Source organism: Malurus melanocephalus, unplaced genomic scaffold, assembly GCF_030028575.1.
Source record: "Malurus melanocephalus ecotype Western Australia unplaced genomic scaffold, MMel_1.1 scaffold_22, whole genome shotgun sequence".
Lineage (NCBI taxonomy): Eukaryota > Metazoa > Chordata > Aves > Passeriformes > Maluridae > Malurus > Malurus melanocephalus.
This window is the reverse complement of record NW_026623254.1, coordinates 3,016,600-3,030,035: the sequence shown is the minus strand read 5'-3', so window position 1 is coordinate 3,030,035 and position 13,436 is coordinate 3,016,600. Positions and strand designations below refer to the sequence as shown.

The 13,436-nt window shown below is 37.2% G+C and overlaps 1 protein-coding gene across 4 annotated transcripts in view; it reads left to right on the top strand.

The window, feature by feature from the left end:
* ERC1 (ELKS/RAB6-interacting/CAST family member 1) overlaps nucleotides 1-13,436 on the top strand; it is a 269,145-nt gene that overhangs the window by 107,602 nt on the left and 148,107 nt on the right. For all 4 annotated transcript variants that reach the window (XM_057390065.1, XM_057390061.1, XM_057390063.1 and 1 more), the window contains one exon: nucleotides 7,337-7,530. In XM_057390065.1, the coding sequence (XP_057246048.1) occupies nucleotides 7,337-7,530 (194 nt within the window). The remainder of the gene's footprint in view (nucleotides 1-7,336; nucleotides 7,531-13,436) is intronic.

Here is a 13,436-nt window from a genome sequence, read left to right as displayed (position 1 = left end):
AAACCATTCAGCTGTCCTGAAATTGGTACAAGGGAAGCACTAGGAATTAAAGTCCTTCTCAATCTGTGAAACTCATTTGTAAACCCAAACAAAGAACTAYATTAAATATGTGGGGACTGGAAAAAAAAAACGTTCAACTAAAAAAACCAAGGTGAAACTTGTAACTTGCACAAGGGTAACTCTCCATTTTTCTCATGTTTCAGAAGCTGGTTAGTAATGCATGCTAAAACCACTAATTAAGATTTGTCGCCTTAGTAAATTAATGTTGCGGTTATTATTTTAAATTCTTTTCTTGTTGGATCTTTTCTTTTTCTCTGTCACACTTTTCCTATCCCAAATTTTCTCCATCTTTTTCTRTCTTCTTTCTCCCTTTAGCACCCTGAAGTTTTATTGAGTCATCCATCCAAGCTAGTAAGTTCCTTGGCAATCTGAGAGGCTATTGCCAGCACATTTAATTTTTTGTGTTGCATGTGTATTCACCTGTGCTTTTATAGTGGGGCCAACACAGAATATATTGGTGAATTACTGTAGTAGTGAGTATGGATAGTATGAATACAAACAAAAAGCAGTGGTATTTTTGACCAGTCATTCAAAAAAGCTTTCTGAGATGTTTTCACTGTTTGACTGCGTTGGCCTAACTGCATTTTTGTTTGGACAGCTTAATATTGTGTCAGTGTTTCTGTTTCCCTTTGCTGCCAGTGCTTGCAATGTCCTGTAACTTTTCTCTCATCTCCATTGTCTGTGCATTTTCAGAGCAAGAAGGTAGAATTTCCATGCAAATCAAGCTTCTTGCGTGGAAGCGTTCTGTAACACTGTGTACAGCAGCATATTAGAAATAACAACTGAGTTACAGCAAGTGAAGGATTGCTTAAAAACTTGTGTAACCATTAAGCTCACTGGTACTATGTCAGTTTAATTTTGGATCCTATTTCCAGCCTCCTGTTTGATGTCAAAGAGCACTCCTGTCAAGGAGTGTTTGTATAATTATATCTTGACACTAAATTACGTAATCCAAGGTGCTTTTCAACAGAGATTTCTTTTGTGGCTCTGTGCATGAAAAATGGTGTTACAAAACCTTCAGGAGTTTGATACCTGTGTTACTCTTGGCAATGTTCAGAATAAATGTAGTTGTCTATCCTCTAATCATTGTCTGAGGGTCAGAGAATTGCTGGTGCTTGCAGTAGTCCAGTTTTTTGTGGCATCCCATGTTAGAAATTATTTAAACCTGGCCAAATAGTGTTGGTAAAAAGTTGGGAAAATTAGATATAATGCGAAAAGATTGTACTTGGTGCAAATAGGCAGAAGAATTTGAAGGAGAGCACATTCTCTACAAAATCTTTTATAGCATGCAAACTTTTTGAGACTCACTACTCTGAAGTCAGAAAATATAAGATGTAGGATCAAACTCTGTTTTCTTCTCCAGTATAATATAGCAAACTTCCAGGATAAAGTACAAGAGGCTTTTGAAGGCCAGATTGGATGGCATTTTCAGCAACCTGGTTTAGTGGAAGGTGTCCCTGCCCACAGCAGGGAGGTTGGAACAAGGTGATCTTGAAGGATCCTTCCAACCCAAACCATCCTGTGATTCTGTGATGGTTTTAAAAATTCCAGTCCTGATGATGATGCATGACAATGTCAGCATCATCTCGTGCAACAGAAAGTTGGAAAGGTTTTCTCCCTGACGTTCTTATATCTAAAAAAAAAATTAAATTTACCAATTCTACTCCTCCCAGAAAAACCTGTGAAGATTTCATTTAAAAAGATTAAATATTCAAAATTTAGGAAATGGCTAGTGTCACACTCAGTGGTCTTTCTCATTTTGCCTTGTAAAGTTATTTGTATAGCATTTCAGAGTSTTGCTGGTTTCAATATTGCATGACAAAAGCTCCAAGAGTGAGTCAGAGATACAGGAGGAAGATGATAATCATCTAGAGAAAATAGATGATAAAATATGTTTTAAKAGTAGGAAAACATTGAGTGAATAAGGCAGGATATATTTGCATTTTGTTTTCCCCTGTACAACAGGTATAATAATGCATCCTTATTTTCCATTGGTGGTGTTAAGAAGAGATTACTTACTATTTGCCAAAAAATAGCCTACAGTCATGATTAACATGATAGAAAGAGAATTGGGAAAATAGTTTTTAGTGTCATTTTGCAATTTAGAATAAACAAGGTATAGAGCTGTACACTGAATATCCACAACCGGGTACTGAATATCTGTTCTTGACTTGAGTTCTGTTTCTGTGAAATAGTGGTAGCCTGGGGTCAGGTGAGTAAGGCCGAGATCAGAGGAGGCAGGTGAGGGGATTGAAACACACTCACAAAGACAGAGGTCCTGTGGACATTTCCCTCCTGTTTTTGCACACTCTTTGTGTCAGGGATAATCCTGAAGAGAGCAAATTGTTAGTGTTTAATGACAACTATGGGACCCTGTATCTTTGTGGAGAGATTACTTTTTAAAGTAATGGAAGTTGCCTCTCTTGAGGCATCTTCCTCTCTTTATGATTTTTCATAAAGAAAGTAACTTTTTTGTGAATTGTTTCCACCTGAATACTTGCTTACTCAGTGTCAAAAACGTGCAGTTACATTAACAAAGACTAGCTATGTAAAGATGGTTAAAAGACAGCAAATAACTCTTTGTGACAGACTCAAGTTTACAGTACATAGTATATTAGAGAATCATTCTGACCCTTTTACTTCCATTCCAGCCTTTTCAAACAGCTTTTTACAGTTTGTGGTGTGTAGAGCTTTAGAACTAAAGGAGTAGAAAGTCTGATTGTTTTTCAAATTTACAACTTCATTAAAACTAATAAAGACACGATAGAAGACAGCACAAGTATTTTATCACTTGAATTTCTGTCTTTGTRGTAGAAAAAGTACAGATGGTCGGTCAAGTGTTTGTCTTTTGCAGTAAATAATCATAATATATTTTTGTATTTTTGTGTGGCTTTACTATTTTTAGGAGACATGAGGCACCCTTGGAGGTAGGAGGGTAGATTACAATGGGATTTCAGGATCTTGGGAACTTTTACTTCGTGGCCAAAAGTTCCTGGCAGTGTTTGTATGTGAAATGTTAAACTGAATTTTACTGTCTTAATTCATAGGTAAAAGTAGAAAGTGTTTGCTTGGAATTATTTGCTGTTCGATTTAGTTAATACCTTAGGAATATTGATTTGGAATCTTGTTCATAATGTTTGGAATTTRTATTTTAGAACTTTTAAATTAGATACGTCCTATTGTTTTCTTCCCTGTCTCTGGCACACTTTAAGCTGTTTAAGATTACCTTACCTCTTAAAAAAGAGTTTTTTGGCACAAGAAATATCAACTTAGAAAATTCTTTTTAATGTGTTTTGTCTTCCACTCCTCTCCATCTGTAAATAGAGGTTATTTCTGTGAAACATTGGTCATCTTTGTTTTAGTTGTAGAAGTTGGCTTTGTCAGCTGATTTTCTGTGGAAGCAATAGAAGTTGTAGTACATTTATTTATTTGAGGAACAATCACTCTTTCTTATGTTCTATAGGTACCTGRAACACTCACCCCATCACTTAACCACATTCCAGATGGGAAATGATGGCTAAGAGCAGGAAAGCAGAAAGCTGTTAAACCACCTCTTAGTTTATAATCCCTCTAAAGAACTGTGAGAGCAGATCCAGAGTAGTAAATTTAACCTATTCTCAGTCCTGAACCACTTAGAATTTGAAACTGAATTCACACTGGMAAAGATTAATACTGATCAGATGAGATTTGCTAATGAAAACTTTGCTTAAGAGGGCGCTGCTTYCTAGCTAAAATGTGACTGTTTCTTATGTAGATTGATGCAGAATGAAATGTGCAAGTTTGGTTGTGCTCTTCAAAGTAGCTTAAATTCACCTGTTTGACTTCACAAGGGAATATACATGGTCAGCAGTAACAATTAAGGGGTTTAAATAGCCTCTAATCAAGTAAACTCAGTGGCCTGTGCAGATGAGAAAGTGCAGTGTTCCCTTCACCTTAAAACAAGCTTCTTTTTAAATTTAATTTTTATCATACTTCTTTTACAAATTAGCGCATTTGTTTGTAACTATATTAGAAGACTGAAGATTTTCAAATACTGTATCAGGCAGAGATAAAAGTGAAACTTRCTGAACTACACTTATAGTTTCTTAATACAGGAGAAACTCTTGGTGCATTTGTCACTTTATATGTAGATTCTGCTTCAGAAATGAAATTAATACTTATTTTGGAATTTCTGTACACCTTTGGTGCGTGGGACAAGTTGTATATGTTTTTTTTTACTGTGACTAGAGGAATTCATTATTTGTGTTTAGGTTTTTGATTAGAGAAAAAAAGATGAATTATTTTGCACAGTGTTGCATTGGGAAGGTAGCCAATTYCATCTGTTCCAAATCTTGATCTGAGTTTGTGGGAAACCTCTAAATGCATTGGTTTTCTCTCTTAGACAATAAATGAATCCAGTAGGATTTTAGATATGGTCATGAAATACGTATTTTGTACAAAACCCACAAAATGGACCAAAGTCACTCAGTCAGTAAGTCACAATGCAGGAAGTGGTCTCCAGTTTTCACCATATCACATAACGTTCTCTTTGTGTTAGGTGAAAGTATCCATACTTATGTTCATTATATACATATAACATGTGTTCTGTGTCTTAACTAATAATTTATGTCGTGTAAATAGCCCTTTGGTTCTATAAGAACCAGACACACTGACTTGTTGGCTAATTCTCTAGAAAAGAAAATTTATTTCCTCTTCTCAGTAGTGTCTCTTGGGTTGTTGTGGAGATGCTTTTATTAGCAGAGTGAAATAAATCAGGACTGTTCTGACAGTCAAATTGCATTAGGTCTTATAACTTCTTTTGAATTAGAGAGTTTAATAAGCCAGGCTAACACGGTGACTTTGTCTTTTTTTATAAGAAGTTTCTTGATTATCTGATCATGTATTTTGGATGACTTTAAAGARCCTGGAGGAGTACTTGTTAAAACAAACTATTTGAGATGTTGGAAACATACCTACGTCCTGTACAGAAGAACTCAGGCTCTGTGTCTGGTGAAAACACAGATTAACTCTGTAGATGATGTATCTTTGGAGAATACAGACGCCCTCAGTGGGTGTATAGGTGCCCCMGAAAACAGTATTCAAAGTTCCCTGTATTTGGGAAGGAAGAACAGGGGATTTTTTTTTTTTTAAATTYARGGTGTAGTTGAAAAGGAAATGAAATCAAGTATTTCAGATTTCCTGCAGGCTGGAAATCCCAAAAAGGCATTTCAGAAACACGCACCAACACTCTTTCCAAAGCCAAGTATGTCCCCTGATGCTTGCAGCTGTTCATGGAGCTGACACACTTGTCAGTCTCGCTGCTGCCACATCCTCCTGGAGTCTGCATCCTCTTGGCAGGGCATTAATTACACTTCCACTTGCTGTGGAGAGCCCTTTCCAAGTGTGTGTAATTCAAAGTGCTTATGGGGCAGTAAGGAATCTGGAAACATTGACCACCCTAACTCCAGAAGGCTTCACAAAGCTTCCAGGCTCACCCTTGTGCCTGGATCTCAGTCACAACCCCAGAAACAGGATTGYAGTTCAGTGACAGAGGAGTGTCAGGGTTTGATTTGAAAATCACTCAGAAATAGGGAGCCTTTGAAGTCTTCTTAAATGCATTACCTCAGGGATGGGTTCTGGTCTTCCATGATTTTTAGTTATTGGGCACTCTTGCCAACATCTGCCTGGGAGACCTGGGGAATGCCAGGCATTTTGTTCTAGGATAAAATACTGTCCAGGTTAGCCAGCTTTCTGRAATTCTTGTTTCAGAAAAAAACAAAAGAAAACCAAAACAGTTTAGTATTGACCCTCAGACTAGAGCTGCAGGCCCTGGAACGTGAACCTTCCTTTTGTTTGGGAAACCCAGATCTGTCCCAAGGTCAGTCCCAGTAAAGACAGGCATCAAGACTTTTCCAGTCCCAGAATATTCTGCTCCACAAGTCTCCTGGATTGTTCTAGAATGTGGTCTTGGCTTTAAAGAAGCTAATTAAAATCTAGACACTTCAAGGCAAAAATGTCGGGGTCAATAAATGGATATTTTCCTCCAGTCTTATTTTACTGAATAACTAAACAGATTTAGCCAAATGTAATTTTGCCATTTGGTTCTTTGGAAGCAGCTTTCAGCACTGACTTTTTATACTGCTGCAGTTCTCTCCAATTACYTTTAAAAGCAACAGAGTCCCATACTATCAGATCTAGACTTAGTGTGCTTTGGAGCAGAACATTGGCAGCTTGTAAAACAACTTYCCACAGCTGCACGCAGAAGGGAGAAAAGCCTGTAGTCTTATTTTCTGTTGTAGGTTTGTTTCAAGAAGAGCAAGGCCTTGGCTTTTGCAGGCAACCCTGATCAGCAGAATTCCCCCCTCAAACCTGCGATTCACTGAAGCAATTTTGAGCAATTCTGAAATAGCTTTAATTGGTATTAAATTGCAGTTCAAGATCCAAGTGCAGAGGGACAGRGTGAGAGAAAAAGGATAATCCTTAGTCTGCTGGTTTAACCTGCTGCATATATGCTGCATTCCTCCTGTCTCTTACATGCTTGGGAACTATTGAATTAATTTTACTAATAAATTAGTGATTTCTGTAACAACCCAAACCATTAAAAAAAACCTAAACAATCTCTTCATCAGGTCATGTTATCCTCAGTCATCTGATACCTTTTGTCCCAATAGCCTGATTCTGAAAAACGTATTTCCTAGGTAACTAGACAAAGAAAATTTCAGTGKGTAGCTCTGCTCATTAACCTTGGTCTGTGTGGCTCACAGAGGTAGCAAGGGTTTGAGTATATGGGCACCATCTGTGCAAATCTGACTCTTTTCATATTGATGTAATTATTGAAGGCTATTAACCTGTGATTTCTTTTTCTAGTATGTATAGATTAAAAATGCCTCAGATAACTAAATCTGTAGTCCTGTCGCTGTTTTAGAAGTGTATTTTAGGAACTTTTACACTCACACTTGCTTTTTCTTTTCTTTCAAAGAAGTTAACCTTTTTCATTTTTTTTTCATATTTTTTCATATATTTTTTCATATTTTTTTATTTCAACTCTGTTTCAGATTAAGAGTCACAGGGTATTTTTGGGATGAATTAAAAAAAAATTAAATTTGTTGTAAATGTTTCTTTTCCTAGAAACTATTTCCCCTTACTTAAGAGTAGCACAGGCCCTGTACATTTCTGTGTAATAAGTAACCTTGCCATTTTGAAATAGGTGTCTAGATGGCATTTTGGGATTGCCATAGTATCTGTAAAATACGTGAATGTGAACAAAGTGTTTTGTTCTTGAACCTTTTTCTTACAGGCTCATGAGGCRATGCTGGAGGCAAGGGCCAGTCCAGAGCTGAGTGACCGCATGCAGCAGCTGGAAAGAGAGGTAACACGGTATCGGGAAGAATCTGGCAAGGCTCAGGCTGAAGTGGATCGTCTTCTGGAGATCTTGAAAGAGATGGAAAATGAGAAGAATGATAAGGATAAGAAGATAGCAGAACTAGAAAGGTGAGAATGGTATAAAGTTAAAAGAGGTGCAGTAGAGCTGATTAGAATTAGAGATAACAGTTATTTTTCTGGTYTTAAAAACTTTAGAGTGCCTGTTTTGGGAAAGTCTGTTTAGAGTTTTTCTGTCTTTGGTCCTTTATTGTTYTACATTGTAAGGAAGAGGGTGTCTTACCATTGTTATCTGGCTGCTCAAAAATAGGGCTGATATAGGTAAAACTAGAAGGGTAGWTAGAGCTGTAAGGGAATGGAGAAGGAAAAGCTTCTGACATTGTGGTGTGTTTGTAGAACAGYTTGTTGTTTTGATAAATTCTTCAGGCATAGCTCTTGCAAATACAAATAAGAAAATTACTTTGCAGAGTTTGGTGATACCAGTTACTCACATTCTTCTGACAAGTGGCCTCTTAACTGTTTGTACTGATAGGAGCACAGGTAAACTTTGGCCCAAGTGAAGCCTGAATGAACAGATTTGCTGTTGTCTGAGCAAAACTTGATTCAGTACTTCTCAACATTTTCCATCTTTTTCTTGGAGCCAGGAGGCTCTGATTTTTTTCAAGACTATAATGTCCCAAACAAAAATTATAATTTATTATGATTCTATTACATTTGTATCACAATTATAAGTAATACATCTTGGGAAAGATCTGAATTGGATTGTGTGTTCTGTCATTTTTTCATCTTACAGGGGGCCAAAAGTGAATTTCTAGGCAGTAATACCTGTTCGGGGTTATTTTTCTTTGTGCATAAGTAACTACTGTTTAGGAAGAGAAGTCAGAAACATGCATTGTGCCTCAGCCTGATTCCTAGAGGAGTTTGAAATGACAGGAAGAGAACTTTCTTCTTACACATGCGTTTAATGCAAGCCTGATTTTTTTATTACATTAGCATTCAGAAACTAATCACGATTTGGCTAGCAGCATCTGACAGTGAACAAGTGGCCTATAAACAAAAAARTTCATAGTCTRCAAAAGAAAAGAAAGAAATTAAAATGAATCTCCTTCTCTTTTATAGATATAAGCAATTGCACCATCTTCAGAGCTAGAAAGCAAGCTTTTTCTTTGAAAAGATGCACTTCTAGAGATCTGTGAGGCAATTATTATTTTTCATGTTACGGGGTAGTTTCTTACTGTTTCAGTCAGAGACCAAACTCTTACTATGAAAGCATAAAACCCCTAAATGACAAGACATCATCATTCCATAACAATTTGGTAAACACTTTGACTATTCTGTTTTATCCATTCCTTCTTTTTGAGTTGTTACCCTTTCTACCAATACTGAGATAACGTAGAATATGTTTTCTCTTATTTCTAGTAATTAGAATAGATATTTTGACTATGCAAAAGGAAAGATTATTTTTGTTATCATGTGACTGCCAGCAGCTGAGTAAACCAAGATGGGGGAAAAAAAAAATCTAAGTTTTTGTGTTCTGTAGCCACTCTTAAGTGGAAATAGAAAAAATCTTCACGATCTAGRGATCTAATTTGGATATTGTTAGTGTGATGAATTAGCAAAGTATCAACATCTGAAATGATTTTTCAGGTGGAACTGTAATATAATCTCAGCACTGGAGAAAGAGTAGAAAGTTCCAGATACTTTATAGTGAGGTTTTAGCTGGTAGTTTCTCTTTTTCTTAATAATTGTTGGAATTTCTGTTTGACCTTAGTTGTTTTCAACTGCTCCCCTAAACCACTATTCCCTGAAAACTTGCTCTCTTCTTGTGAGTTTTTGCATAAAGCAGAGATTTTATCATGCCTATTTAACATATAGGTTGGCCCTGTTTTTATCTCTAATGCTTGTTTATAAAATATTCTTTCATGGCTGAACCTGTGTGTCCAGGTGTGTTACATACATCTTTTGGAGCTAGAGTCTTGTTGTCCTGGAAAATAATAGATAATTTTGCCTTTTAAAAGTCTTCCCAAATGGTAGTCCATGCAGAGAGAGCTAGAAATTATCCTGCCTTCTAATGCTTCTACAGCTGATCGAACTCTGTTGTGCAAAGAAGAACCTTGGTGCTTGCAGAAACAATTGTCATTAAACTAAACAGGAAATACTGCTGTGCATATCAGGAACAGTCAATATTCCATGTGGAACAAGATGAGGAGAAATAAGTCACATTCAGAGAATAACTGTACTAAAAAGAATGRGATTATTCAAAAGAGAGTCTTTCTTCCCTGTAGAACTAGACCATACATTGGCAGGAATTGAAAAAAAGTGTCACAGTTCATCCACAGCAGAGATGTGCTGCCTATTAGGGACATGTGCATAGAGGAACAGAGCAAGAGAAGAAACAGTAGGGAGAGGAAGATGAAATAAAAAGCAGAAAATATTCTCTCAGACCTTGTCAATGTAGGCAAAGCTGCCTGTGTTTAAGTTAACATAAAGAGGGAAATGCTTCCACTCTTCAGTAGCTGTCRCAGTTACTGAGTGGGTGACATTGTTTTTCAGCTGTGAATGGAACAAAAGATATTAAAAACAATGTGTTRTGGTGCATGCTGTGCAAAAGTTTGAAAAATATTCTAGAGTCAACACGAAGTTGAAAGCACAACCTCGTATATATTCTCTGTGGGGAGGATTTTACTTTTTCTTATGGGAAGGTGGGCCCTAAGTCCACATTTCTATGGGCAAAGAGCCCTGTTTTTGTGCCCGATTGTGATGGTGTAGAGAGTTTTGTAGCTGTCTGGTTAYTCACTTCCTTTGTAACTAACTGTTTGCTTTTTGTATTGCCATTCCATAACCTCCTGTCTCTCTGTAACTTTTCATTTTGTGTTCTGTTTCCTTCCTCGCTTTTTCTTCCCACGTGTCCTGTCCCGCCCCGTTCCCCGAGTTGTGTTGTTTTGTTTTGTCTGGGGGGGTGTTTGTGACTGTGCCTTTCCTCAGAAAGCACGCCTCCCGCAAATTGCACCCTCCCTACCAGGTGTCGGTCCCCGCACCGCAACACGTAGGGGGGTTTGTGTGGGACTTCCTGGGAAAGTGAGTGCCCTAAAAGGCTTCTGTTTCCTCCGGGCTGGAATGTCACTGCTGCCTGCCCGGCTGCTGCTGCTATTGCTRCTGCTGCTGYTGTTTGGGGCTGCTGCAATTCCGCTTTTCTCCTTAGGTCAAACKGGTTATGTCAAATGTGAGCTCTCACAGTCTCTGCTCTGGTTGTGACCGCAGTCCAAAGGAGGTCTGCTGCTGTTCTCCCTGATTTAAACTCGACAGAAGCTGTTGCTTTTTAATTYTAATTCTCTTGCTGTGTTTTACCTTTGGTTCTAATCTCTGCTACCAGTTCTATCTGAACCAGCTAAAACTCAAGTGTTCTTCAAGTGTGCTAAARTGTGTCATTGATAGAGGTCAGTATTGACTTATTCTTGAGTTTTATTGTAATGACTATCCTGTAATAAGACAACACACAAGCAAAAAGTAATACTCCCTATCTGGGAGACAGCCATCACAGCCTTCAGATGGGTGGTTTATACACAGATCTATTTGTGTGCAAATATGAGCTGACTTTGTACTTGAGAGGTGGCAGTAAATATATCTRTTTATGTTTCTTCAGAGGTAAGCCCCGAGTAAATATATATGGAAGCCCTGGTTCCTGTTGCAGGCTTAAAATTGGTTTTCGTTTGGCATGCTCACTATGTAAGATAGGTAGTTCTTGTAAGGACACAGGGCTTTTTTTCCTGAAGGAAACTTTTCTTGGGAAACAAAGGAAGACAGCACTCAGCTGTGGCATATCAGCAGTCCTATTAAGGACAGCTGGAATTAGTGGCTATTTTAAGAAGGAGAATTTGGAGAGTTTTCCTGAAAAGAACTTAAGGATGCCCTTTTCAAGGAGAAACTTCTCCTTGAAACTTTTGATTTGTAGCAGCCAAAAGGTATACTCCTCATCTTAAATATTTCTACTCAACAGTAAACAAAAGATTAAATAACATTGAGTGATCTCAGAGGAGTGCCAAAAAACATGGAGAGTAGGATGAAGTATCTTACTTTGTCTCTCTTTAAGACAGATATGTTTGTGTAGTGTTCTGTAAAGGAGAGATGGAGAGAGAAATTAGCTGTATTTTCCATCAACTTTATGGTTTCCTAGAATAGTGTGAAGGAAACTGTACTAGTAAATTATGTCCTAAGCTTAAGTCAACAATTTGAAGCTGAAATACTTTCAAACTGCTACTCATATCTTGGAATAATCGTCTTTGGTTTTCAAGTTTGTTGTTTTTGTGACTTTTTAAATAGCTTTTTAGAGCATTCCTAAGCAAGAACCACATCAGGGTATATAAATAATTTAAAGTAAAAGAAATGTAGTCAAATTAAAGAAAGGTGCTTATAAAGTCATAATCATCACCATTAAAGTTAACCTTGACAGATGGTATGGCTATACTTCTGTATTGTTTTAACTCATTAGAGTCCTCAAAAAATAAATTGAAATATGATTCAGGCACTGGAAAACCTGAATAATTGAATATTATTGTAAAATATTTCAATCCATTTTGTTGCCATAAAACATAAAAGCAAATCAAAAATATTTATCTTATGGTTGCATGGTATTATTGCAAGAATCTGTTGTTGTGTTTTTCATCCACTTCTCTCAGAAATCTGTAGCTTAAGTGAATATTAAAATTCTAAGGTAAATCACTCAAAAAAAAACTTTGGATATTCCAAAATTAATATTGCCTTATAATTTTCATTCCCATCTTATGTGAGCGTTATGTATCACAGTAAGATGATACAATCTTTAACCATATATGAATTTTTTTTTCCACAAGAATGCTGTCTTCTGTGAAGGACACAGCTGAAATTTCCCCCAAAAATCCCCAGTTTGGTTGAACCTGTCATCGGAAATAGCAGCACAACTTTTTAATATTTGGCAAGCAACTGAGGATACGATTTTGTAATGGAAAGAAGTGGTCAGGCCCGTAGGTTAGTCCAGCTCCACCTCTGAGCTGTTGAATATTAAGATTTTCATAATTTCCAAGCTAGGAAAGGAAAAAGTAATTTCTTTCTTTTCAGTCTTGCTTTATCTTTGTACAAGATCAGCATTACACTCAAAGTCCTGTATCAAGTTTTACAGAATAAAAACAAACATTTCATAAAAACATGACTTCTTTCAACAGATAAGAATAAAATATGCAGGCAWCTTTGCTTACAGATGTTTAACTTCAGACATTTGAAAGGATGCTGATTTTCAGGACGTGTCTGCCYTCTGGAAGTCAACCTTTGTTAAAGTGACTTTAGATCAACACTCAGACTCACTAATCGCTTTTGAAAACCTACATCTAAGSAAAGAAAAGAGAGACAGAGAGACACTGCCAGTAATTGCAAATCCATCTGTAGAGAGCAACAGATAAAAACCCCATCATAGTGATTTTACGGTGCCTTCTCAATCCATGCTCACCTTTTTCATATAATGGGATATCCTTTTTTGATTTGTTCGTTATTTAGCTGTCCTTTATTTCTCCTTCTTTCTATCTTCCTGTGTATTGGGAGAAGCTGAAACTTTGTGATGTTGCAGAAACAGCTCTAAAATACAAGGTCAAAGAACCCCAATTAGTCCAGCCCTTGATGTGGTGAGAGGTCAGGACTGGTGCGGGCTTTGGCTGAATGAGCTTGCTGTGTTATCCCCTCATTGAACCACCTAAACCTGGTATTATGTCCGTGTTCAAGCAGGCAAGGACTGACACTATTAAACAGRATGATTCATGTCCATGGAGCTGAGTGCAGACCAACTCCTTTGTTAAGTTCAGCAGTGGGCTGAAAGCATGGTTTGTCTGCTAATCTAAGACCAAGGATCTCATCTTGAATCCTCCAGGAAGGACCCTGCACTAGAGAAATACCAGTAATGGGAAGCACTGATTGTGAACTTGTTTGAAGGCTTCTATTCCTGCCAAATTTTCTGTAGTGCTGAAGTCCTGCTWGTTTTTATCATTAAATCA